The sequence below is a fragment of the Hyperoodon ampullatus genome (assembly GCF_949752795.1).
Source record: "Hyperoodon ampullatus genome assembly, chromosome: 12".
Taxonomy (NCBI): domain Eukaryota; kingdom Metazoa; phylum Chordata; class Mammalia; order Artiodactyla; family Ziphiidae; genus Hyperoodon; species Hyperoodon ampullatus.
This window is the reverse complement of record NC_136925.1, coordinates 11470541-11497395: the sequence shown is the minus strand read 5'-3', so window position 1 is coordinate 11497395 and position 26855 is coordinate 11470541. Positions and strand designations below refer to the sequence as shown.

Sequence of the window (26855 nt, the reverse complement as noted above, 5' to 3'; positions counted from 1 at the left end):
GTTGACAGACGTTATTAATTGATCTGCTGTATTCAGGAGCCCACTTGTTAAGCCTTTCCCTTTTAGCTAAGACGAATGTGTCTGAAGCTAAATGCACCTACCACATCACTAGTCTTTGATCTAATTGACCATATGATCAATACACATTCACCATTCACCCAATGCCTGCTATGCAGATAACCCCTAAGCTACCTTTGATGCTACTACATACGGTATCTAAGATTTCTCCTTGCCTTGTTAAAATTAGTTGCAGAAGGGTCAATGTGTATGGAGTCTCATGTCTCCTGAGTTTCAAGAATAAGTTCCTAACTTGTACCTTCTTGGCCGGAAACTTTGTGAAACAACCCCCAACTTAGTAATTGCTTTCCTCTTCGCTTCAACTTCCTGACCTGGAATATGTCACACAAAGCTGGCTGATGGAAAAAGAACCTGAAAAGTACATAGCGCCTTGAGAATTCTTTTCTGACATTAGCTCTGTTTTGATTCCAGCAAGGTAACAGCGTCGTTTGTCTTTCCAACCACAGTCAGCTCCGTTCCTCTCAAGGCCTATTATTTTCTCACGAGTTCTATCAGCCTCCTTCTATCATCCATCACTGCGTCTTGCTGTCCTCAACATTTAATGGCACAAAGTAAAGCCTTCATGTTAAATCTTCTGTCACAGGCCGTTCCTGAGAAACACCTGTCATAAATGTTGACCAACATTAATCTTTTCAAGATAACCTAAGGTGTTACCTATATCAGTGAGTGCAGCTAGCAGATGTTCCTTAAAATGTTTCTTCACTTTCCAAATCTTTCGTTCCCTTTTTAAAATAATAATCTTTGTATAATAGTGACTTTGGTTGGCTGAATCATGATCTTTTGGTGTCTTATCTTCTGAGAACTTTGCTTCTGTAACATTTTCTCTCTTCCTAGGAGCTTTTGAGGTGTAGATGAAATATGCAGTCTCTTTTCTGAGATAGCTGAATCTATTTTGGCTGAACTACCTAAATTAAAATCATGTTAATCTTTGCATTTTCTTACACCCCTTTCCCCAAAATTTAATCCCTGAAAAACTCAGAGAACACTTCTCTTCCTCTCTTCCTGGAAGTTTTAGGGACAGACAAATGTCTTTACTTCCTTCCTATCCACCCAAAGCTCAGCACAGTGCTTCCTGAATATTTCCACATCATCTGAAAACTACATGTATTTAAATGTCTTAAGCCCAAGGTTATATAGCAGATATCTTTTTCTGGCCTGAAAGTCCGTGGGAAGCCCATTTTCACCCAACTAATTCGAATAAGTAAAGCAATAGCAAAAAAATATTTTTCCCTTATTTTTTAAGGTAATAACACGTGGGCATACACTTCCATAATTCATTGATAAAAGCCCTATAAGAAGTGTCAAACATAAACTGAAGCTCTTCAGCCTCTTCCCTTGAGGAGTTTTATGGGTAAGATTCCTTTTAATAAGGAATATGCTGATGGCTGACCTTTTAGTAAAATGTTACATGTTCCCAGTTAGGACCTTTCTTTGGATTCACGCAGGATTTAACCTAGAAATATGTTTAAGAACCAGATAAGCTAATGTCCATGTGATTCTCTATTAATTAGAATACTTGACTGAACAGACACTTCCTTCTTCTTACCTGTGAGATTTTAAGAGTTCTTAGATACATTATTTAAATACACATTGTTTTGGTAAATGTTTACGTATGTCTTTGATTTGTTTCTAATACAGGGACCTCCTGGAATACAGGGAATGCAACAGACTCTTGATGCATATAATCACAAGGTATGGCTTCTTTCACTCACATCATGTATACAGAGATTTTATGTGATGGTATTTTTGAAAAATAAAATAAACTTAATTTCTAACTGCTCAGACTTTGAAACATAATCACATATACTTAACGTCTTTCCATAATGAAAATGTTTCCGAAAAAGTATTTTGATCAGCATCTTTTTACAAAACCAGGATTTTACCTTTATTTAGTTATTTATTTTTTATTAATTTATTTATTTTTGTCTGGGTTGGGTCTTCGTTGCTGCGCACAGGCTTTCTCTAGCTGCGGCAAGCAGGGCCTTCTCTTCTTTGAGGTGCGCAGGCTTCTCATTGTGGTGGCTTCTCTTGTGGCGGAGCACGGGCTCTAGGCCCGTGCAGGCTTCAGTAGTTGTGGTTCACGGGCTCCAGGCATGCAGACTTCAGTAGTTGTGGTGCACGGGCTTAGTTGCTCCATGGCATGTGGGATCCTCCCGGACCACGGCTCGAACCCATGTCCCCTGCATTGGCAGGTGGATGCTTAAGCACTGAGCCACCAGGGAAGTCCCTATCTTTACTTTTAATAAGTTTATTTCAAAGTTTGCAAAATCTCATACAAAAAATTAATGTAAAAAACGTTTCACCATTGATAGCGTCATATCTGTGGTTTCCCTGAGGGCAGAAAGAGATGATTTGCTACCTTAGAGCTCTGGATAGTGCAACAGGTGATAGATTTCTTACCAAACTAACAGATGCTACACTAAAATCTCAAGCAAAGGTTTACATACTCTGGGTCAAGACTGAAGTCTCCCACCTCTCAGGAAGGAGCCACTTTAACTTCACCAAGATTTTTAATTACCATTGGTTTGGATGGAATATGACATGAAAGGATCTGACGGCCAAAAGGCAAGACAGTTTTGCCCCCAATTCTACAAGGAAGCACAGCAGATGGAGAAGAATGGGTGTGGGCAACCGAGTGTGACTCAGGGACCTGAGTGTGACTCAGGGTCCTAAGTGAGACCATTGGTTTGCTCACCATTCAGCACATGTTTGGGGTCTGATCGCTTTGTGGGAGGCATTCTGGCCGCTGACTCGGATCCCTTATTACGTCATAGTTTATCACTGATAAGCTGCAAACTTGGAGAAACTCCCCTTTATGTCTGTCCTGTGTTCTTGTTCTCCCTTTCTTTAGATTCCTCTGGCTACTGTTGTTCCTCTGTTTAAAAACCCAAAGAAGCACTCTGTGCCAGCAGAGGCCTGGAAGGCAGCAGGTGCACAGAAAATGACAAGCTAATTAGTTCAAAATCCCAATTCTTCCATCAGATTAAGTTCAACATGAAGACATGGATCGTTTGTGGCTGATAAATTTAAAATCAAAAGTGTGGAAAGTCTCTTCCACTTCCTGCATGATCCTATCTTAACTTTTCTCATTTCCATAGATTTTCCAGGGAATATTGTATTAGGAGGAATGTATGAGGTATATTTTATGATCCTTTAGTAAACATTTTCTGTAGAGATCTCTCTGTACTAGCTTTTTCACAACCATAAGGCTTGGCCCACATAAAAAAAAGTAAGAGAAGCATATCTAAAATTACTCAATTACAATACACTGCATTTCTGTAATGACATCTACTGGTATAAAATAGGATTTACTATAAATGCTTCAAAATAATGAGAATGAGTGGGCTCTGATATAACAGTGTCAGCTAAGAAAAACTTAAAGACTATTGCATATTACTACCACCCTTGGTATAAAATTTACCAAGTTGCTACTCAGCTACTTAGATATTTGCCATCCTTTGCAAAACTTTTAATGCTCATCTCTTTACAAGTCTCTCAACATTACTTCTTTATATAGTTTATCTTGCCAAGGAGTCAGTTTTCCCTTAAATGAAGATATATAGTGCATTTATATTTTAGAATCTCAAGTTGAGAACATAAATTTTTACTTTAAGGTTATGTTTCCCCCAAAATGAGGCTGACCGGAGAAGGTGAGTGGAGAGTCTTGCTAACAGTGAACCAGTTCTCTGAATTTAGCTGTTGACTCACCTAAAAGAACTCCAGCTATTGTTACTACCATTGTTACCGCAGGATTGAGGCTCACAGGTGTTTAGTCCACCTGTGCTCAGAAGGTGACCTCAGAATTGGAGCACAGCTGGGTAAAGAGGGGAGACCATAGCTTCTCTTCCCCCAATGAAACACCGTTGCCAGATAACATCAGAAGGCTTTAGACCCACCTGGGAATTAATGGAAGGTAACTTTCCAAATACTTGACTCTGTTTCCTTCTGAGAATAGTTAGGGCTGTTCCATGGAGGTCTCACCAGGATGGATGGAGGGGGTAGGGCCCACCTTCTCAGCACCTACACTGAGCACCTTTCTGGGTTGTAACCGCCACCTCTTCACCCTCGGCTTCACAAAAGAAAGGGCCAAGTGTGCCATGGTGAATGAGATGCCTGTTTTCACTTGGCCGTGTCCCCAGCAGGTCACCCCCACCGGTTTGGGATGCTGAGCTTGTTTCAATTTGCAGTTCATCGCATGCCTGATGGTCTGGCTGTTGCAAATAAGCACAGAGAGAAGGGGGGCCCTGAGTGAAACTTTCCTGGAGAGTAAATAATGGACCATGTATTGAAACATATAAAGTGACATTCCAAGGTTAAAATAATCTTCCCGTTTAAATTGGCATTGATTTATGCAATGTCTGCACTTGAGTCCTGGGCCTCGGCACCTCAGCTCGCAGCAGCTCAGCCGTCCTGCAGCCTGGATTCTGTGGAAGCAGCTGCCCCTGGGAGAATGAGTGGCAGACCCCTCATACACCTCCCCTCCCCTTCCTCTCCTGAAGGAGCTCCTGGCTCATTCCCTCATCCCAGGAATCCTCAAAGCAAAGGAATTGCCTTTGGCCCCTGTACAAGAGTTGATCATTTTCCCCTACACTTTTCCTTGTCATCAGAGGAAGAAGCTCAGGCATAAGAAGCCCTCTCCTCTCACAGCACAAATCAAAAAGAGAATTGGGGAAGACAAAAAAGGAAGTGAGGAAAAGAGAGACTAAGGAGGGAGGTCAAGACAGTTATATAAGTATGTTTCTATGTATTTTGCATGCCCACTTGAGGATGCAAAGAATGAAAGGTAGATTCCCCTCTCCATCACAAAAATAATTTTCAGAACAGCTGCTCCCATTCTGCAAGACTGGTTGCAAAGAAGCAACAATGCTGAGCATATTCTTCCCCTCAAGGAAAATCTGCTCACAATCCAGCAAACTGCTCTGCATTGTCTCCAGCTCTGGGGATTTTAATAAAAATTTGATAGGTTCTGTCAACTGCTAAAGCCATCAGATCCAGAGCTCCTTACACCAATCTAGATGGGAAAGGAAAAAAAAAAAAAAAGCATTCTCTGTGGAGGCCAGGTACTTGCAGGTTTTACATTCCATATTGGTTTTTAAAGATCCACATGGAAAATGTGTAGTTGGTTATCTTAACATCACCACCCTCAGTGCAATTTGCAGAGAATCAGTCTCATCTGTTGGAGATTGATGCTGTGTCTCCCTGCAACAAGTTCCAGTGTTCACTTCTCCAAATTGTTGATCCAAAAAGACCAATTTGCTAGCAAAATAATCCTTTTTCCTTTCAAGTATCAAACCACAGCTTCATTTTCATATGCACAGACTAGAAAGGACAGAAAACATTTCTCCAGAATCAAATACTCAAGGTCTTTCCAAGCGGTGAGTTAAACCCAAAGATAGCACAGAAAGTGAAGGCCTCCTTGGAAGCACTGGAGGCAACCCTTCTGGGCCTGGAAGATTTAGAAATAAAATTTAAGTCCTAACTTCCTGTCTTCCCCTCCCAGTGCCCCAGGATCCACTAGCTTTGGAAAACATCATGGATTTAGGCACAGACATATGGATTTTTGGATTTTAGCAGTATTACAGAGAAACCTGAAACTCACCTGGGCCCGGCCCCTCCCCTGTGTGGCCCACCACACTCGGAGCTGGTGAAATGCGTTCCTGTGAGCACCTGAGAAGCTGGACTTGGTGCCAGCCTTGGGCCTTCTTTCCAAGTGAGCACAGCCCTCTTAGGCCACATGTTCTACTTAACTTACTAGGGCTACTGTAATGAAGCAAATTGAGTGGCTTAACCCCCAGAAATGTGTTATCTCACAGCTCCAGAGGTGTTGACAGGGCCACGCTGTCTCTGGAGCTTCCAGGAGAGGTGTGTTTCAGGCCTCACTCCCAGCTCCTGGTGGCTCCTTGGCTTGTCGTACCTCCAGCTTTGTTCTTCTTTCTCAAAATGACTTTGGCTATTCAGAGTCTTTTATGGTTCCATATAAATTTTAGGATTACCTGTTCTAGTTCTGTGAAAAACTGTAATCGATATTTTGATAAAGATTGCATTAAATCTGTAGATTGCTTTGGGTCATATGGCCATTTTAACAATATTAATTCTTCCAGTCCATGAATATGGGATATCTTTCCATTTCTTTGTATCATCTTCATTTACTGAATATTGTTTTAGAGTTTTCAGAGCATTTTCACCTTCTCAGTTAAGTTTATACCTAGGTATTTTATTCTTTTTGATTTGATTTTAAATGGGATTTTTTTTCTTGCTTTCTCTTTCAGCTAGGTCATTATTAGTGTATAGAAAAGCAACAGATTTTTGTATGTTTATCTCACATCCTGCAACTTTACTGAATTTGTTTATTAGTTCTAATAGTTTTTTGATGGAGACTTTGAGGTTTTCTATATATAGTATCAAGTCATCTGCCAAAAGTGACAGTTTTATTTCTTTCCTTCCCACTTGGGTGCCTTTTATTTCTTTTTTCATGTCTGATTACTGTGGCTAGGACTTCCAATACTATATTAAATAGAAGTGCAAAAACGGGCATGCATGTTTTCTTCCTGATTTTAGAGGAAAGGCTTTCAGGTTTTCACAGATGACTAAGATGTTAGCTATAGTTTTGTCATAAATGTCATTTATTATGTCAAGATATGTTTCCTCTACACCAACTTTGACGAGAATTTTTATCATGAATGGATGTTGAATTTTGATAAATGCTTTTTCTGTGTCTGTTGAGATTACCCTGTGATTTTTATCCTTCCCTTTGTTAATGTGGTGTATCACATTGGTTGATTTGTGGGTATTGAACCATCCTTACATCCCTGGAATAAATCCCACTTGATCATAGTGTGTGATCCCTTTTATATATTGTTGAATTCAGTTTACTAATATTTTGTTAAGGATTTTTGCATCTATATCCATCAGAGATATTTTCTTTCTTTGTAGTTTCTTCATCTGGTTTTGGCATCAGAGTAATGGTGGCCTTGTAGAATGAATTTGGGAGTGTCCCCTCCTCTTCAAATTTTTGGAATAGTTTGAGAAAGATAGGTATTAGCTCTTCTTAATATGTTTGGTAGAATTCCTCTGTGAATCTATCTGGTCCTGGACTTTGTTTGCTTGGAGCTTTTTTTTTTAATTACAAATTTAATTTTGCTACTAGTGATTGATCTGTTCAGTTAGTTTATTTCTTCCTTATTCAGCCTTGGAAGATTGTATTTTACTAGAAATTTGTCCATCTCTTCTAGGTTGTCCAATTTGTTGGCCTATAACTGTTTGTAGTATTATCTTAAAATGTTTTGTATCTCTGTGGTATCAGTTTTTATTTCTTCTCTTTCATTTCTTATTTTATTTGGGTCCTCTCTCTTTTTTTCTTGATGAGCCTCACTAAAGGCCTATCAACTTTGTTTATCTTTTAAAACAACCAGCTCTTGGTTTCATTGATCTTTTCTATTTTTTGTCTCTATTTTATTTATTTCCTCTATGATATTTATTATTTCCTCCCTTCTGCTGTTTTTCTTTTAATTATTCCTTTAGATGAGAAGTTAGGTTTTTTATTTGAAGGTTTTTTGTTTGTTTATTTCTTGAGGTAGGCTTGTATCACTATGAACTTCCCTCTTAGGACTGCTTTTACTACATCCTATAGATTTTGGAAAGTTGTGTTTTTATTTTATTTATTTTTTGTCTCAAGGAATTTTCTGATTTCCTCTGTGATTTTGGCATTGATGCATTGATTTTTAGTAGCATGTTGTTTAGTCTCCACGTGTGTGTGTTTTTCCCATTTTTCTTCCTGTAATTGATTTCTAGTCTCATACCATTGTGGTTGGAATAAATGCTTGATATATTTTCTATCCTGTTAAATTTATTCAGACTTGTTTTGTAGCCTAGCATGTGATCTATCCCAAAGAACATTCCATGTGCACTTGAAAAGAATGTTTCTTTTGCTCTTTTTGGATGGAATGTCTTATAGATATCTATTAAGTCCAACTAGTCTAGTGTGTCATTTAAGACTACTGTTTTCTTATTGATTTCCTTTCTGGATGATCTGTCCATTAAAGTAAGTGGGGTGTTAAAGTTCCCTGCTATTATTGTACAGCAAGTCCCCTATATACGAACCTTCAAGTTGTGCACTTTCAAAGATGCAAACGTGCCTTTGCATGTCCGATCAGGTAAGTTAGTTCACTTGTCTGGCATACGTTGTCATGTGCATGCATCCTCTACGAGTGGTTGAGCTTTTGTGTACTTTACTGTTCAGTACTGTATAGGGTACAATAGTACAGTATCTTTATTTCAAGCCCAGCATGTCCGGAAGCAAGTGTAAAAGCAGCGGTATATAGCCAATTGTGCTAGCTGGGTACCTAGGCTAACTTTGTCGGACTTACGAACAAACTGGATTTACCAATATGCTCTTGGAACAGAACTCGTTCATATGTAGGGGACTTACTGTACTGTCAATTTCTCCCTTCCTATCTGTTAATATTTGCTTTATATATTTAGGTGCTTCTGTATTGGGTGCATATATGTTAACGAGTATAGTATCCTCTTCTTGCATTGATCCATTCATCATTATATAATGCCCTTCTTTGTCTTTTGTCTTTGTTTTAAAGTCTATTTTGTCTAGTATGAGTACTGCTACCCCCACTTTCTTGTCACTTCTATTTGCATGAAATATCTTTTTCCATCCCCTCACTTTCAGTTTGAAGTGAGTCTCTTGTAAGCATCATATAGATGGGTCTTGTTTTGTTTATCCAATCAGCCACCCTGTTTCTTCTTACTGGAACATTTAGTCCATTGACATTTAAAGTGAACTAACAGGTATGTGCTTACTGCTGTTTTGTTACTTGTTTTCTGGTTGTTTTTGTAATTCTTCTCTGTTCTTTTGTTATTGTAGTTTCTTCCCTTGTGGTTTGATGATTTTCTTTAGTGGTATGCTTGTGTTCCTTTCTCTCTAGTTTTTTTGTGTATCTATTTTAGGTTTTTGATTTGTTGTTACATATATGTTGACCTATAACTATTTCTACTTGTTTTAAACTGATAGTCATTTAAGTTCAATCACATTCTAAAAGATCTAGATTTTTTATTCTCCCCCCACATTTTGTGTTTTTAAGGTCATATTTTCCATCTTCATGTTGATCCTTTCACGTTTATTGTAGTTGATTTTACAATTCTTTTCTTTTAATCTTTGTACTAGCTTATTTAAGTTGTTGATTCACAGCCATTACTATATATTTACCTTTACTGGTGGGATTTTTCCTTTCCTGTAGATTCTTCCTTCTTACTGTAGCCTTTTCTTTTCCACCTAGAGATGACCCTTTAACACTTCTTTTAGGGTAAGTTTAGTATTGATGAACTTTTTTAGTTTTTTTCTTGTCTGAGAAGTTCTTTATCTCTCCTTCAATTCTAAATTATAAGCTTGCTGGGTAGATTATTCTAGATTATAGGTTTTTCACTTTCAGCACTTTCCCTTTTGGCCTGCAAAGTTTCTGCAGTAAAATCAGTTGATAGCCTTATGGGGATTGCCTTGTATATGATTCTTTGTTTTTCTCTTGCTACCTTTAGAATTCTCTCTTTAACTTTTGCCATTTTAATTATGATATGTCTTGGTGTGTGTCTATTTGGGTTCATCCTGTTTGGGACCCTCTATGCTTCCTGTATCTGGATATTTTTTCCTTCTTCAGGTTTGGGAATTTTTCAGCCATAATTTCATCAAATACATTTTTTTACTACTTTCTCTCTCTCTTCTCCTTCTGTGTTCCCTATAATATGAATGTTGGTATGCTTAATGTTGTCTCAGAGGTCCCTTAAACTGTTCTCACTTTTTAGAATTTATTTTTCTTTTTGCTGCTCTGATTAGATGATTTTCATAGTCTATCTTCCAGATTACTTATATGTTGTTCTGTTTCACCTAGTCTGCTGTTCATTCTTTCTAGTGTGTTTCTTTTTTACTCATTTATTGTATTCTTCAGTTCTGACTCATTCTTTTTTATATTTTCTAGTTCCTTGTTAAAATTCTCACTGTGTTCATCTATTCTTTTCTCTAATTCAGTTATTATTCTTATTACTAATGCTTTGAACTCTTTATCTGATAAATTACTTATTTCTATTTAATTACTTGTCTTTTCAGGGGTTTTCTTTTGTTTCATTTGAACCAAATTCCTCTGTCTTCTCATTTTGCTAACTTTCATTGTTAGGTGGACCAGTTACATATATGGTCTTGAAGGGGTGTCCTTTTGTGGGAGCTTCCCTCTGCAGTCTGCATGTGCCCAGTGGCTCTGCGGGGAGAGCTGGATCCAACCTGAGCCTGAGGCACGTCTTCCTCCAGGCTGTGCTGGCCGCTCTCACCTTGGTAGGAAGTGGGGCTGGAGATGGAGGTGCTAGAGCTGGAGTCAGGTGTGATTCGGGGCTTCTCCTCTGCTGAGTGACCATCACTGCCCCACTGGGGAGTGGGGGCAGTTTCCTGGTTGCTGGAGTAGAAGCCACGAGGGTCAGGTCTGAGATGGCTCTGTTCCCTCTAAGAGTGTGCTTTCCCCTCTCCCACCACCACCACCCTTGCCCCAGAGGGGAGCAGTGTTGGAGCAACAGGGCCTGGAGTGGTTGCTCAGTGTGGGTCAAGGTGCAGGCTGTGATGTTCCTGGCACTGTTAGAGTTCTGGGAAGCCCCCAATCTGCTGCCCCCAGGGGTGACAGCAATGACCACTGTCCCCCCACTCAGATGTTGTGCCAGGTCTAAGGCAGCTCCATCACCCCACAACTGCGCACCCCCCTTGGCCGTGGCAGTCCTTGCTGTAGTGTGGAGCTGCACCACAGAGCCAGCGGGCTGGTCCAGGTGCTCAACTTGGGCTGGGGAGCCTGCAGGCATGGCCGCAGGTAACCAGCCAGAGTCCTGGGTAGTTTTCATCTGCTTCCTCCGCCTTGTTTTGGGAGTAAGCGAGTGTGCGCACATGCTTCACAAGCAGACTCTAGGTTTCTTACAGCCCCGCTGTCAGGGCCACTGGTTTGCAAACCAGCTAAGGGGACTCATCCTCCTGATGTCGGACCCCAGGGCTGGAGCACCCAAAATGTGGTTCAAACCACTTGCTTCCCAGGGAGGATCTCTGAGGCCATGTGATCCCCCTTCTCTTCTGTGTCCCCCACTATGGGCGCAAGTCCCAACCTGATCACTTCTCTTCCCGTCCTACCAGATTTTGTGTGGATCCTTCTTACAGTCTCGATTGTATAAGAGTCTCTCTGTCAGTCTCCAGTTTGTTTTCAGTGAGAGTTGCTCCACATGTGGATGTATTACCAGTGTGTTCGTGGGGGGAGGTGAGCTCAGCATCCTCCTACTTTGCCACCTTGATCTCCCCAGAATTCCTGAAATGTGCAGGCTGAGTAGCACACACAACAACCTTCACCACTGCACCATAGAAACTTTTCAACAAACACACTCAAGAGGGTACAGCTATTATAGCTACTCAAAAGGTTTATGAGAACCATTCAAATAACATGGCAGCAAGGCACAATATGACCCCGTAAAATTAGAATAACATCTGAGGCAGAACTGTGGGTTCCAGAAACACAAGGATGATGTCTCATTATTTCTGTAGAGCCAAGTAATTATCTGGTACAATTAACTTGGAGAAAGCGGAGAGGAGAATCTCACTTGTCAACAAATAAATGCAACTGAAGTTCCAGTTTGCCTCTGCCTTGAGTGCTGTTAGCCCAAGAGTGGGCCAGAGGCCCACTGTGGCCACTGTGGGCCCTTGATTAGATGAGTTTCCTGACCTAGCTATGGAGTGAAGCAAACATATGGCACTCTGCTAGGCAGTAAATACCATGTTGTTTCTCTGGATAGGAAAGCCTCCAGAAAAGTCAAGATTTTAGAACAATACAGCGTATGGATAGAATAATATGACTTGGTGCTGCAGAGGCATTTCTTCATCCCTGAAGCATCTCCGATGCCCTTTAGGTTGCCGGGGTTCAGAGGAGGAGGGGAACCTAAACCAAGGTGCTACACTGCGAGATGCTCTCAGCAAATGTACTTTGGGTGCTCTTCTGCTCTGCAAGCCAAGAGCATGGGGCCTCCCAATCCAAAGACCACCTCTGGAAAACTTGTGTCTTAGACCAGGCATGTTCCACCTTCCCCACATGTCACAGCATAAGCAGAGCTAGGCAGAGGCTCTGATGGGTTGTGCATAGTCATTGGCTCCAGGCCCCAGTGGTAGTATTTTCAGGAAATTCCTAGAGTTCCTGTGTTTCTGTGCAGATTGCTTTCAAACAACCTACCATTTTCTAACTGCTCATTCTTGCAATGAGCAGTCTTGGCGTGTTATACCTCATTTTCAAATATGTCCCTGTAATAATGTATAGCTCAGGATTTTGAGACGACCATTTTTATTTTCAATTTAGACATCTCGGATCAAAGTTAAGTAGGAAAAATGAGAGATTATCACAAGACCAGTAATAACAGCAGTTATAAACTATCTATTTTTCATTTGAGTAGCATGAGTAACATGGAGGCACATTTAAAACGTTAAACTGTAGCAACAGTGATCTGAACCAGTGCCTCTGTGTATTTTTGTTGTTTAAACATTTCTGTACTTTGAATTTTCTCTACCAGTATATGTATTTTTAATTTAGAAAAAAAACGTTAATGGGGAAAAAAACATGTAAGTCAGAATCATTGGCATATGTATTCAACAAATACTTTCTGAATGCTTCCTATACATTAGGTAGGGCACTAGGCATGGGGCGGCCATTCAGTTCCAGGCCATCACGGACCTTCCATTCCAATGCAAGAGGTGCAAGAATTTTTTAAACAAACACAACATTTTCAATGAAGTATTATGAAGGAGAAACACCATGTCCAATGGGAACCTGTGAGAGGAACCCGTCTGGAGACCCACAGGAAGCATTTTATCTCAATAGTTGAGCCCTGAGGGTTGAGAGGTTGCTAACCAGACAAAGAGGTGAGGACAGGGTGGGAACTACAGGGAGGGATGGGAAGGATCTCAGTCCATTTGAAGAGCTGAGAGAAGACCTTAATACGACTCTGCTAAGGTTTTGGAGGAAGGAGGTCAGAATGTCGTCTAAAGATCCCTCTCTGACCTTCTATAGAGAATGTGTGGTGGGGAGGGGAGCAAGAGTGGATTATAGGGCCAATGAGGGAGCCATTGCAATGATCCTGGCGAGATGTGATGGTGGCCTTCCCAGTGAAGGCGATTAGAATGGAGAGGAGATTTGGGGACAGAGGCAACCAGACCGGATGACATTGTCCTCGAGGAACGGAGGAGGGCAGAGTTAATAACCACACCCAGATGGAAGAAGAAAGAACTCTACAGACGGGAGAGGATGAATTCAGACTTTCTTTCCTTGATTTTTTTTCAATTATAAAATGAAGTTACCACTCATTTTAACAAGTCAGACTGCAGAGATATATTAGGAAGTTAATTATCATTCTCCCCCTTCTGGACTAACAAATGTTAACAATGTGATATTCTCATCTTTCTCACTTATATTGCCTGTATTTGTTGTGTTTTTTAATTCAGTTTTGAACTTATCAAATATAAAGCTCTTCTAGAATTTATGAGTGATAGGTCAAGTAGAAAATTAGATATAGGGGTCAAAACCCGGAAGGGAGACGTGTGCTGGGTTTACAAATTTGTCTTTCTTGGTGTAGATGATGCCTAAGCTGTGGGGTAGATAAGAGTATCTGGGACCAAATGTTGAGTCACAACAAGAGAGCTGGACCCAGTCCTGAGGAGGTCCAACTTTGACCAGTTAGGAGATGGTGTGAGAGGAGAGGTCAGAGAGACAGGAGGAAGCAGGAGAACATGTGGGATACAAGTCACGACATGCCAAGTGCAGCCAAGAGGGCAGTGAATGGAATGTCCATTACACTGAGCAACAAGGATATCACTACTAGCGTTAGACAGTCCTATCAGTGGAGTGGATGGGCACCGAGTGAGGCTGCCGGGCGTTAATTTGAAGTATTGCTAATTCACCCCTGGAGTCGTATATTTCTCCAGTGTCACCTCCTGGGGGGATGTCACAGCAAGGATAGGTAGGGTCTCAATAGTTAGAGCTTTTCAGGAATATTTGACAGAACATGAGAGAGGCAAACGGGATTAAAATGATATCTATAAAAAGCTGTTACTGCGCTGTTATCTCACTATTTCTATGTTTAATTAGGGACTGAATGTATTAAAAATAAATGGATTTTTGTCTTTTTATTTGTTTTATGTTTACCTAGGGAAACCTTGGTGAGCATGGAGCTGGTGGCCCAAAAGGAGAGAAGGTAATCAAGTTTGCAAAGTGAGTAAAAACATCTTACACCAACTCACACCCATTCACACGTCAGGGCAATCCCGCTGCCCCGCAGGCTCCAAGTCAGCCTGCAGTGGGCACGAGCCTCCCTGGCCTCCAAGAAGGCCCTGAGTAGCTGACTGCAGGAAGGGAACAAACACATCCACATCGAGGGGAAATAGCTGTCACAGGTAAATGAAATTAGGACACACGTTTCGGTTTTTAATTAGATGTTTCATGGATCCATGTAGACGACAAAAACAATCTGAAAGGCCCTTTGACACGATGCCTGAGGCTCGCTATTTTTGTGTTTTCTTAAGTGTCCAAACATAAGCTGTCATGGGAGCATTTTTGGGTGGGGTTTTATCATGTACAGTCTCGGTTTAGCCAAATAATTATTTCAAAACAGCTTTACAATTAAAATACTGATGAATTCGCACTGCCTTCTCATCATCATCATTCACAGGTTTAATTATATTAGCTGTGAAGATGACAAACGCCCTTGCCTGGTCAAAAAGATGTTTCACTCCTGTTCGATCCTGCAGTTGGGATGACCTTGGATTCAGTGGGAATGTGCCATTGTCAAGAAAACAAAAATGCAGGAACGATACTCAGTTTTGTAATAACCTATAAGGGAAAAGAATCGGAAAAAAATAGATATATATGTATGTAAAATGGAATCACTTTGCTGTACACCTGAAACTAACACAACATTGTAAATCAGCTATACTTCAATTTAAAAAGGGGGGGGGGGGAAATGCACATTAAATCCATAGACAGAGGCAAGTAGGTTGGAAATACTCTGTGGGAACATGGCCTGGGGGTTCTCTCTTCATTCATTCACCCAGTAAAAATTCTCATGATTGAGGGCAGGATATTTCGACCTGAATCCAAGAAAATATGACTTCTATGCCTTATAAATCAGTGCAGCCAATCTATTCACAAGATCATACCTCCGTCACCAGAAAAAAACTGCTAAAAGATAGTCTTAACAGAAAGTAGGGGCTTCTTATAGATTGACCATTGAAAATGAAATTTCCTGCAAATAAGTAAACAAATAAAACCTTGACATTCTTAAAAAGGCATCCCAGAAATTGATTATACAGCAATAAGGTCATTTATGTGTCTTGGATTGTACTGCTAGTACATTAGCATTATTTCCTGTAACCAAATAGCTTACGGAATTCCTACACCACCATAAGGAACACATTATATTTTAAGCAATTACTGCTGGACGCATGCAGACTTAGGAGAAAAAAAAAAAAGAAGGCCACAAAGCTTGTCACTTAGGACAGCTGAGCAAGAGAGTTGTGGCACTTTTAAAGTATTTAAATGATGATTCATTTCTTGAAACAAAACAGCTGGCCCCAGTTTTGCTATGTTCATTAGGAAACATATGTTACTTAGGAATTCTTAAGACCTCAATGATGAGAAATTTGATTCTGTCAAACAGGTGTATTTCAAACTCTAAGGACCCTTTCTATGGCTCAAAATCTTTTCTAATTGCTTCAGAATCTTAAGTGGAATTAGAAAAAGCCAGTGGCATGACTGTTCCCTCTTCCTGTCCAAAGAAATAACCCAGAAGAGTCTACAGAGAACCTGTTATAAATGCCCGTATGAAATGATTTGTAAGAATTCTAATTAAAAGGAGAAAGACTCTGCCAGTAAATAATGCATAGGATAAACTCAAAAACATAAACATCACATCTGCTAGAAGAGTAGAATCACTTCTACCTATACACACTCACTTAGTACCTGGGCTGAATCTATACTTTTGTTCTTAAAATTATAAAGCTGCTCATGGGTCACTGTAGTGAGAATTTAAAGCTCCTTCGAGCTGCTCTTTCAGATCTTTGCTTGAACCTGTGGTGGACTCTGGTGGTTCAGTACTCCAACTGCACGTTGGAATCCCCTGAGGGCTTTTAGAAAGTACCCGTGCTCAGGTTCCATCTCCAGAGACTCTGATGTGAGGCAGAGCCCATGTATATGGTTGACCTGGGGTGGCAGCAGAGTTGGGGTGGGGGGTGGTCCATATTGCTATTATTTAAAAGAGCTTCAGGTGATTCTACCTCGCAGCCAGGATGGAGAACCATTGAGTGCTAAAAAGATCCTGGGCTTTGGTATCAAAAGTTGATTGTGCCATTAACAACTCTGTCTCCTTGGGAAAGACACTTCATTTCTCTGAGAGTCAGTTTCCTCATTTGTGAAATGGACACAATCACATCTACACAGAGAATTGATGACAGGATTGAAATCAAATGGGATGAGATGAACTTGCCCAAAGCACAATACCTGGCACATATGAAGCCCTCACTAATGCTTCACTCCTTCCTATCCATCCACTCCAAACTTTCTTCCTTCTCATAAGGTATCGTCTATCTCTGTTTGATATTAATAGTTAGTTGTTACCCTCCTTAACACCCAGTCTACTCATTTGCTTCTCCCGCCATAATGTTGAGGCTCAGTTTATCTTGTAGAATAAAAGATTGAACCAGAAGTACAATTTCAACCCATAAGTGACTTACTGCTGTATCACACATCACTTCTCAATGCACTGGCTGGCAGAGTAGAATCACAAAACCAGCCTACCATTTGGAACCCAGCCTTCCAGTGAAGCACCAGGACAGATGCAAACGGCAGTAGGATGAACACACAAATCACTCCTAGGTTAGCAGCCAAATCCTGTATCAGAACACTGGGATACAGGAAGAAACACCAAGGAACACTACCGGCTTTTAATGGTAAATGGTGATGGAGACCATGATATCCAAGTAACCAGTCTACCAGGACTGAAATGACGACCTGAGACTGAAGGGATCTGGTGAGGGGATGATGCTGTGTTTGCAGGTCAGTCGGGGAGAACTGCTCCTTTATAGAGATGGTGGAATAGGTGACAGGATATCTAAGGACTCCTGAGAAATTAGTGGTGTCTTTTAGGGCAGTTGTCAGAGGGAAAAGATGGAGGCTCAACACCACCAGACCTTTCAGATAGCATCCAAGGTGTCAAATTAAATGACAGCCTTTCCTGAAGCTAAGTAAATTCATCACTTGTCTTTCACCTCATAGCCACAGTGATAAATCACTGAACAGCCATTCTAACTATGAAAAACAGCATACGTGTCTGTGCTTCAGGTGTGAAATGCTTTTGTTTGTAGAGTTTTATATAAGGGAACAGAACCCTAAGATTTCCTCCAAGCCCGGACACCCCTTTGTACCAATCAGAGATGGACCAAAGCCTCTGTTGGGTCCTTCCTCTGCATTTCAGTGGAGACCTGTATACATTGCTTCAAATACGTAGCAGCTGTGAACATAGTTACTCTTCCTCCAAGTATATTCCCCTTACCTTTGGTATTGAGCAGATGTGACTTTTATAGTAATTTCTAGACCCTTTCCTTGATTTCTACATTTACTTTATGCAACTTACTAGGCATAAGTTTTTCTATCACACCTATGCACTGGGGCTTTTAGCACCTATCAAATGGGTAGTAGGAAGGTCACTCTGTACAGCCTGACACTTGTACAAGGCCAATTGTTTATTTATTCTTTCAAACCAACAGCAGTCAGCCCCTTAAATGTCTCCACCAATTTCTTACTCTTTGTACTATGGATAGAATTCAATATCTGTAGAAAAAAAAATGGCTTCTCCTACAATATGGTAAGTGCAAAACTGATGGTACATTATATGTTTGGATGGTACACTATAAAGGAAAATACTTGTATTAATAAAATCAAGATTACATTTACAAAATATATTCCACAAATCTAGACACCGCCTTAATAAAAACATGGCTTTGTCTGTCCATTATATATGACAGTCTCCCTCTTCCTCTAGTCTAAAATCACAAGATACTGATTAGGATAGAAATATAGAAATAAAACAATGTTTTAGGGCTGTAATAAACTAGTACTTGAAATACTTTGGGTAGATTGTTGTTTGAGGATTCAAAATAAACACATAGGGCTTCCCTGGTGACGCAGTGGTTGAGAGTCCACCAGCCGATGCAGGGGACACGGGTTCGTGCCCCGTTCTGGGAAGATCCCACATGCCGTGGAGCGGCTGGGCCCATGAGCCATGACTGCTGAGCCTGCGTGTCCGGAACCTGTGCTCTGCAACGGGAGAGGCCACAGCAGTGAGAGGCCCGCGTACCGCAAAAGAAAAAAAAAAAAAAGTAAACACATAAACATATCCACACAGAGGGCAGGTGTAAAGATGTTCATTGCAGCCTGGTTTATAACAGAGAAAAGCTAGAGGCAACCAAATACCCATCATGATGAACCCCGATACATTAACACAATAGAACGCTATCTGAGGGTTCAATGAATGAGCTAGATCTAAATATATCTATTAATAGAGGATGGATATTAAAAACCACATTGAGTGGGGAAAAAAGTCACAGAATATTATATACAAGATCAAACAATGGCTTCTATAGAATTTGTTTTAAATACCCAAAATAACATTATTTATGTTTCCATATATGCAGTAAAAGTGCAAAAATGTAAACTGAAAACATAAGTACTAAATTCATGACAGTAGCTCTCTCTGGGACAGGAAAAGAGAGAGAATTTGAAACTTCTTCGATTATAAATTTTTTTTCTTTCTTCCATCTTGGGTGTGTGGTCCATGGAGGTTTGACATATTCAACTTTATGTGTTTTGTATTTTTTTCAAAATAAAAAAAAAAGACAAGATGGGCAAAAAAACATATACTTGGAAGTACAATGGTGAGCACTGTTTTGCAAAAATGCTCCTGAGATTGGAAAATAACCAACAATACATAACTTCTAGTGGCTGCATTTAATTTAACAACTGTCTGGTATTCGGGAATGTTGGTTAACACTTAAAGGGAAGCACAATGCTGGGACATCCCTGAAGTCTAATTAACAATACATTTCCTTGCCACAGGTATTATTTCTAAAATTTTATTTTCTCAAAATTCCCTTTATATGTCACATACAAATCCCTTCTCAAGATTTTTGACCAGAACCTCTTAGGCATTTCTAAGTTGCTACTGTCCCCACATCAACAAGAATGCCTTCTTTGTCCACAGCCGAACATTTAAGTGCTGGAAACAGTGGAGAGATGTGTTTTTCTTCCTCTGACTCCTCACCCCTCCACCTCCCCCAACCTGAAAAAAGAAAGAAGTGTCTGAAATAAAATGGGTCTGGATTATTGTGTCAGTTAAATTATCTCATGTCTTTAAAACCACAAAAATTCTTTTTTTTTTTTGCAAAAACAAAATACAGCAGAGCGAAATTATAAATTTTTCCCTCTAAATGTTCTTTCCTTGAAAAATAATTGACTTTTGTTTCACATTAATTTTAAAGATCCTAATGAATATTATGGATTTCTAAAAGACCTAAAGGCATCATGGAGCACTGACAAATACATTATTATGCGAATAGCCTAACTGGATTCAGAACTTCACATTGCCTCTTGGGGGATAATAGATAATTTCCGTGGTTAGAAAGGGCACAGACAATGCTCTGACCCTGACAGTCACAACAGGAGTCACCTGGCCTCCTGCAAAAACTTTCTTCTGCTTTTTCTTGAAAGGGTGAAATTGGACCACCAGGATTTCCAGGCTCTATTGGCCCTAAAGGTGAAAAAGGAGAATCTGTAAGTATTTTAGCTTTGAGAGCAGAGGAAGAATATCCAAAAGATAGAATTAAAAATGTATTTCTTAATCAGCCCCAGTTCCATGCACCTTGGTTGCCCCTGCCATAGGGAACAATAGATCAGATATTTGAGCATGTACTCTAGTCAAGGTACTAAGTTTTTTACATGTATTACCTCACTTAGTTCATTTTTTTAAAAATCACCCCCATTCTTCAGATGAGGAAACTGAGGCACAGAGAGGCTAAGTAACTTCTGTAAGTTCACACAGCTAGGAAGTATTGAAACCATGAATCACTCCTAGGTAGGCAGATTCCAGAACCCAGGGTTTAAAAATCATTAAGCTGCCATGCTATAACTAAACATAATAGCTAAAATGAATAATAAAAGCACCTTTGGGCTTCCCCGGTGGCACAGTGGTTAAGAATCCACCTGCCAATGCAGGGGACACGGGCTCGAGCCCTGGTCCAGGAAGATCCCACATGCCGCGGAGCAACTAAGCCCATGAGCCACAACTACTGAGCCTGCACTCTAGAGCCCGTGAACCACAACTACTGAAGCCCCCATGCCACAACTACTGAGCTCGTGTGCCTAGAGCCCGTGCTCCGCAACAGGAGAGGCCACTGCAATGAGAGGCCCGTGCACCGCAACGAAGAGTAGCCCGCGCTCGCCACAACTAGAGGAAGCCCGCGTGCAGCAACGAAGACCGAATGGCAGCCAAAAATAAATTAATTTTTTTAAAAATGAAGCATCTTTGGCAATGACAGTCATTTTTCAGGCAGCTTTAGAATCAGTGCTGTCACTCAGATACCCCGAAGTTCTCCTACTTCAGGAATCATGCTTGCACTTCGTATTCCATCCAGGCCAGTAACAGCCCTTCCTGGGACTCTATGGGAAATCTCACGTGTCCCACGAATCCAGCCCGGTGTCTGCTGCCCCGTCCATCTGCCTGCTCACTCCTGATACTCCACACTTGTGGGCACGTCTCCCACCTCTTACCTACCTCTCTGGGTCCCCACTGTCTCCCCTCCACGCTGGAACACTGACACTCACCTTCTCCTAATTTCCACGTGACCCGTAACAGACCAGTCCCTAAGATTTACTACAGTTCTTCTGGGATAGCTGGGACTTGTAGAGCAGAAGAGAGAAATCTGAATGGGTTAGAGCAGGGCTTCTCATACTAAGTGTGAACTTAAATTACCTGAAGATCATTTTGAAATGCTGATCCTAGTTCAGCAGGTCTGGCTGGGGCTTTTTACTGAACCCACGTTCAGCTGCTGACAGCTCATAAGCCAATAATTCGAGAGGCAAATGTCAGTAGAAAGGAAAGATGCTTTAATCAGAAAAGCCAGCCATCTGGGAAGATGGTGGACTTGTGTCGAGAGACCAACTCCAAAGATTCTGCTCAGCCATGACAGTTTTTAGAGGGAAAAATGGGGGAAGAATCTCAGTGAATCATTGAGGCAGGAGGTTGGGTTCTGCACCTTTCTCCATTGCATGCAGACTGGCTGACTCTTTCTTCAGATGTTTTCTTGCCTGCGTGATCTGCCTGCAGGAGAGTTAGTCATTTTTTAACTGCTTAATTCTTCATTCTTCTTTTCATCTAGGAAAAGAATCAACAGGTTAGACAAGGCATGGGGTGCATTCAGGAGAGCACAAGTCAGGAGTTAGTTTCAATTGCTTAGTGATCTCATTTTTATATTTAGGTTCTTTTAAGTTTAGAAGGGAACAGAAATGGGCAAAGAGGAAAGGGACAAAAGAGCTGCTTTCAGCCTGAGTGGCTGTATTTCTCAAAGTCCCAGGCCATGCTCCTGCTGTGGGTCCCTAGACCATGCTTTGAGTAGCAAGCACTGGAGGATGTCACAGTTCCTAAGGTTTTCCCTGTGGTTCTCCATCCTGCCACCAAGACCCAACCCCCTGAGACTACCTTTAGCCCCATCTACCTTACCCAGGAGAAACCAGCTTCTTTTCCTCTCAGTTCTTCTCCTTGTCAGTTCCCTCTTAACCCCTGAATTATCCCACACCCCTTACACATCTTTGCCTGCCTTTCTCCTCACCCCCCCACAGGAAAAAACAAATTTTACATTATGAGCAGAGCAGTTTAGTTCTTTGTGATCTCAACCTCTTTAATACAGAACAGGATCTGGACTTAACTTTACAGAATAATCAGAAGGCCCAAACAGAAGAACAGTCTTCATCCAAATCTGAATTTGGAGCCTGAATGGTACTTTAAAATGGCAGTTTGTTCCCCGTTACAGGAAATTTAGAACATGACTAGGTTAGACATCAGAGCTAAAATATCATCTAGTTGAACCCCAGGATTTTATAGATAAGGAAAAAGAGGCTCTAAAATGTAAATGACTTGCCCCAGATGGTAGCCTTTGGAACTAGGACAAAATATCAGGTCTCTAGATAACCAGGCTCCTGATTCTGGTTCTTTTCTCTTTTACAAGCAGTTGCTTTAGTCAGTGTGGCTGGACAGAGGTTCTAGATAAGCAATGTGCTATAGTCAGAAACAAGCAGTTACAAAAGCAATGTTGCCCATTGCTCACATCTAATTAACTTTGTCTCCTATCTTAAAAATCAAATCGATTTTTAGAATTAAGACTGAAAAGCAAAAATATAAAGCCCTAATCTAATATATAGAAAGTATCCAATAATAAGAGATGTAATGATGTTGGATAGATATGGGTCATAGTAGTCAGAGTAGGTAGGTTATGCCTAGTAACAAATTAGCCCTGAAATATCTATGGTTTTAGCCCAAGAAAGGTTTTCTCTTGCTCGTGCTACCTGCCCAGCGTGGTCGGGAGGAGTGGGTGTCCTGCTGCACACGACCCTTAGTGACCAGTCACCAGGCTGATTAGCACCCAGGAGCTACGCCATCCAATAGGTGCAAGCTTCTCAGCTGCCACTGCCAGGGAAGCAGGACTGGAGGATGATGAATGGGCTCCTTCAAGCGGCACGCATCACTTCTGCACACATTTCAGGGTCAGAACTAGCTGCCTGTCCTCACATAACTGCAGGGAGCTTGGAAACGTCAAGGAGAAGATGGGGGCCCACAGTCCCCAGGTCATGGGACACGAGGCTTGTTCAGTAACCACGCCCCTCCCGATAGTGACCTGAAGGTCAAGCCCCTAAGAGGACCTTTGAGAGCAGCACTACCTGCCATAGTGGTTCTCACACTTGCCTTTGACTTTCAGATGCAAAAGAAAATCACTAAAATTACTAAATTACTAAAAATGTGTGGTATCCATCTTATTGTCCATTCACTCCATTCAAATAATAAATCAATTACATTTCAAATCAAATCAAACAGACTGAGCAAGCAAAGCCTGGGATTGAAGCCAGGCTGCCTGGGTTTAAATCATCAATGACCTCTTACTGATTATGTGACCTTGAGGAAATGACTTAACTTCTCTGGGCCTCAGATTCTCCCTCTGTAAATGAGTGTACTCATCATACCTACCCTGTTGACACAAGAGGTTAGCTGTGTTAGTGTATAGAAAGTGATTAAAACAGGTGTGAGTGTTTTATTCAATAAATGTCAGCTATTATTGTTATATCTGTAAAACTTTAAATTCCCTAATTTAATAAACTTTTGTTCAACACCAGTAGTGTACCCCAGAGATGCTATGATAGTCAAGATGAATTATGTCTCTACATTCACAAAGTTTATAGGCGAGATAAACAAGGGAACATACAGTGGATGAATGCTGTTGTAGGGGAAGTAACTCAGTTAGAAACTTTCTGAGTCTCTTTCCTCATTCCTGAAATGGGTCAATATCTCCCTCACAGCCCTGTAGTGAAGGTTAAATGACATCATGATACATACCTTCAAGAACAGAAGTTAATAAGGGGAAGCCTCCCCGTGTGTGTGTGTGTGTGTGTGTGTGTGTGTGTGTGTGTGTGTGTGTTAAGGATGGGTTGTGGTGTTAGTAACACAGTGACAACAGGGAGAGTGTTACTTAATAAGGGACATTCCTTCAAAGCTTCTGTCTCTCCCCAGAACCTTCATACCTAGACCCAACAAGAACTAGTATCGGGCTTCCCTGGTGGCACAGTGGTTGAGAGTCCGCCTGCTGATGCAGGGGACACGGGTTCGTGCCCCGGTCCGGGAGGATACCACATGCCACGGAGCGGCTGGGCCCGTGAGCCATGGCCGCTGAGCCTGCGCGTCCAGAACCTGTGCTCCTCAAAGGGAGAGGCCACAACAGTGAGAGGCCTGCGTACCGCAAAAAAAAAAGAACTAGTATCAGTTCCACGGACTTGTACTGTTATTCACCCAGTAATTAACTGCTTCAAGCCATTTTCATTAAAAGAAAAATGAAAATTAGTAAAGTATTTTTAAAATAATGATTTTACATTTTTAAACACTAATTTAAACTCTGTATTTTTAAGCACCAGCTTAAGTAACTGGGAAAATTCAAATGAATGTCCTTCCACTGATCACTCTGGCAACTTCACATTCATTCTGCCTCTGATTGGATGTGTGTGTGTGTGTCTGTGTGTCTGTGTGTGTGACCATCTTCTATGTGAACCATGCAAGAGGAAGCTTTGGCCTTGGACAGCATTGTAATTTGTCAACCACTCAGGATTCTCAAAATAACATTGAAATGATTAACTTACTGTTCATTTGGAAATATGAAAAGGTTTTTAAATTCATTTTCATATGGTCCTTCTAAGCTGCATAGGCAGACAATGTGACATTCTGGATCACTGCGTGTTTGCAATGGAGTCTGAGTTTGGCCTGCAGGATTTACCCACATCCGGGTTTGGAGAGATTATTTCTAAAAGTGTTTATAAATGATTCTGTTTTCCACCCATTTTCCTAGGGGGAACCCTTTACAAAAGGCGAAAAGGGAGATAGAGTAAGTAGATGTTTTATCACTGTCTTGGGTTTTCTGCTCCATTGATTTCTTTCTCTCTGATTTCTAGTACGTTTACTTTGGAGTCTAATACATTTGATAAGGTCAGCTCCCTGAGCATTTTACTTTTTCCTCTGTGAATTTTGACTCTTTTATTTTGATAAATGAGAAATTTTAAACCTTGTTAAGTGTTATCATGTGATGACACTTCAACATTGGCTTTGGGTAGTGTATATTTTCTTTAACCCATTACTATTTGTGACTGGACATGAACGTGATGAAAGGTATACACTAAGGATATTTAAAATACAAAATTAATATGTAAGATACAGATTTTTTTCAAAAATTTTGTTAATGATACAAATTGGATTTCTCAAACAAGAAAGGATCAATGATAAGTCATGGAATATAAGAAAAGCAAACTCATTATAGCCAATATTGTCCTCTTTTGTGTAACCTTAATTTTGTGTGTTTTTTTGTTCCATTAAATACGTACACCTGAAAGTAGAATCTCCATGACATATCAATTTAAACTCTACTCTTTCTTTTTCGCCCTCATCTGCAGTTTTAGTTCTCTTGAGATACAAGATGAACTGGTGGCAAATTATAACAATGTCAGCTAAATAGGAAACTCAGTGACCACTAATGGGCCATGATGGTTAAAGTGTCAAAAGTGACATTGGGGAAAAAAACTGTTACAGAGGAGAAAGAAAAATAGGAAATTATTGTTTATGTATTAGCAATAATTATTTTAAATCATATTTTAGAATGAACCCTCCTTGACTTCATCATGTCTTCCATAATTTTCCCCTTTATTGTATGTCAGCTAGTGGGGAAGTAGATGAATTGCAGCATTAGAGATGCTTTTCTCCATCCATATTTAAACATTACATGTATGGTCCTTATTTCATTTACAGGGAGAACCTGGAATAAAAGGATCACAGGGAATAAAGGTAATCCCCTGACACCCTTCTCTTGCATCTCCAACATAATGAGATTGTGAAAAGTTAAAGTAACCATTTCACTTTCCTTCCCACCCATATGTTTAGGGCGAGCCTGGAGATCCTAGTCCCCCTGGTGTAATAGGAAGCTCAGGACTAAAGGTACATAAGAAATAACTGAGATGAATGAGGATATTATTTTGAAGTTATAGCCATTTCTGTAAAACAAGGAACTCTGATGGACCACTCATTTTCGTCACAAATGTTCTCAGAGACTTTATCATGTTTCCATGGTGATCTCCCCATCCCCACATTGGCCGCATTTATTACATACATGGTAACTGTGCCTTATGGATCACAATGGGATTTTTAAGCTCTTTTTAGACCATATTCACAATAGCATCCTAAAAGCTTTAAGAGTAAACAGTGTGAGCCATATCTATGACCCTGAGCTGTATTCTCAAAGAGAACAGGATTCAGGATTCAATTTCCTAAGCCAAAATTATGCAGCCCAGAAGTGTTTGAGTTGCCCATGCAGGACTCTACAGGAGCGTCCCAAAGAAGACCAGCTGTTGGGAGGTGCTGGAGAGATTCGTGTGTTATGCCCCCACCAGTGGGTAAGGCAAGTTATCCAGGCCTCACCTACTGGTGAGAACAGACTCATTTAAATGACAACATCTTGAAAATATCTTTGTAGGCCCAAAGCACATTTCAGTGTTATATAGAGGAGGCTGGATGGTGGAAAGTCGATCTTTCTATAGATAAAGGTCACACCATGTTTTACATATATTCAGGTACAATCTAATTTTTATCAAATTAAAGTACATATCACCTTCTATTTAGGGTCCACAAGGACCCGCAGGCCCTATGGGACCCAGAGGACCACCAGGAGATACTGTATGTATAGTAGATGCATGTATCTTTGATATTTGGAAATTGAATTGAGACTAAAGCATGTTTTAAAGAACATCAACATCTGTTCATGTGACTGAGTTATACTACATTTTCCAAAGGCATGGGTTATCTCTACCAATAAAACTGAGCACACCTAATGTCAGAGGCTACTGAGAACATTAGTATCTTCATATAGT

General features: G+C 40.7%; 1 protein-coding gene across 1 annotated transcript in view; it reads left to right on the top strand.

The window, feature by feature from the left end:
- COL19A1 (collagen type XIX alpha 1 chain) overlaps positions 1–26855 on the top strand; it is a gene marked incomplete at both ends in the record, with an annotated part of 351791 nt that overhangs the window by 259545 nt on the left and 65391 nt on the right. Inside the window, 7 exons of the mRNA XM_079716663.1 lie at positions 1717–1770; positions 14290–14334; positions 19899–19961; positions 24791–24826; positions 25741–25776; positions 25873–25926; positions 26608–26661. Coding sequence (XP_079572789.1) covers positions 1717–1770; positions 14290–14334; positions 19899–19961; positions 24791–24826; positions 25741–25776; positions 25873–25926; positions 26608–26661 — 342 coding nt within the window. The remainder of the gene's footprint in view (positions 1–1716; positions 1771–14289; positions 14335–19898; positions 19962–24790; positions 24827–25740; positions 25777–25872; positions 25927–26607; positions 26662–26855) is intronic.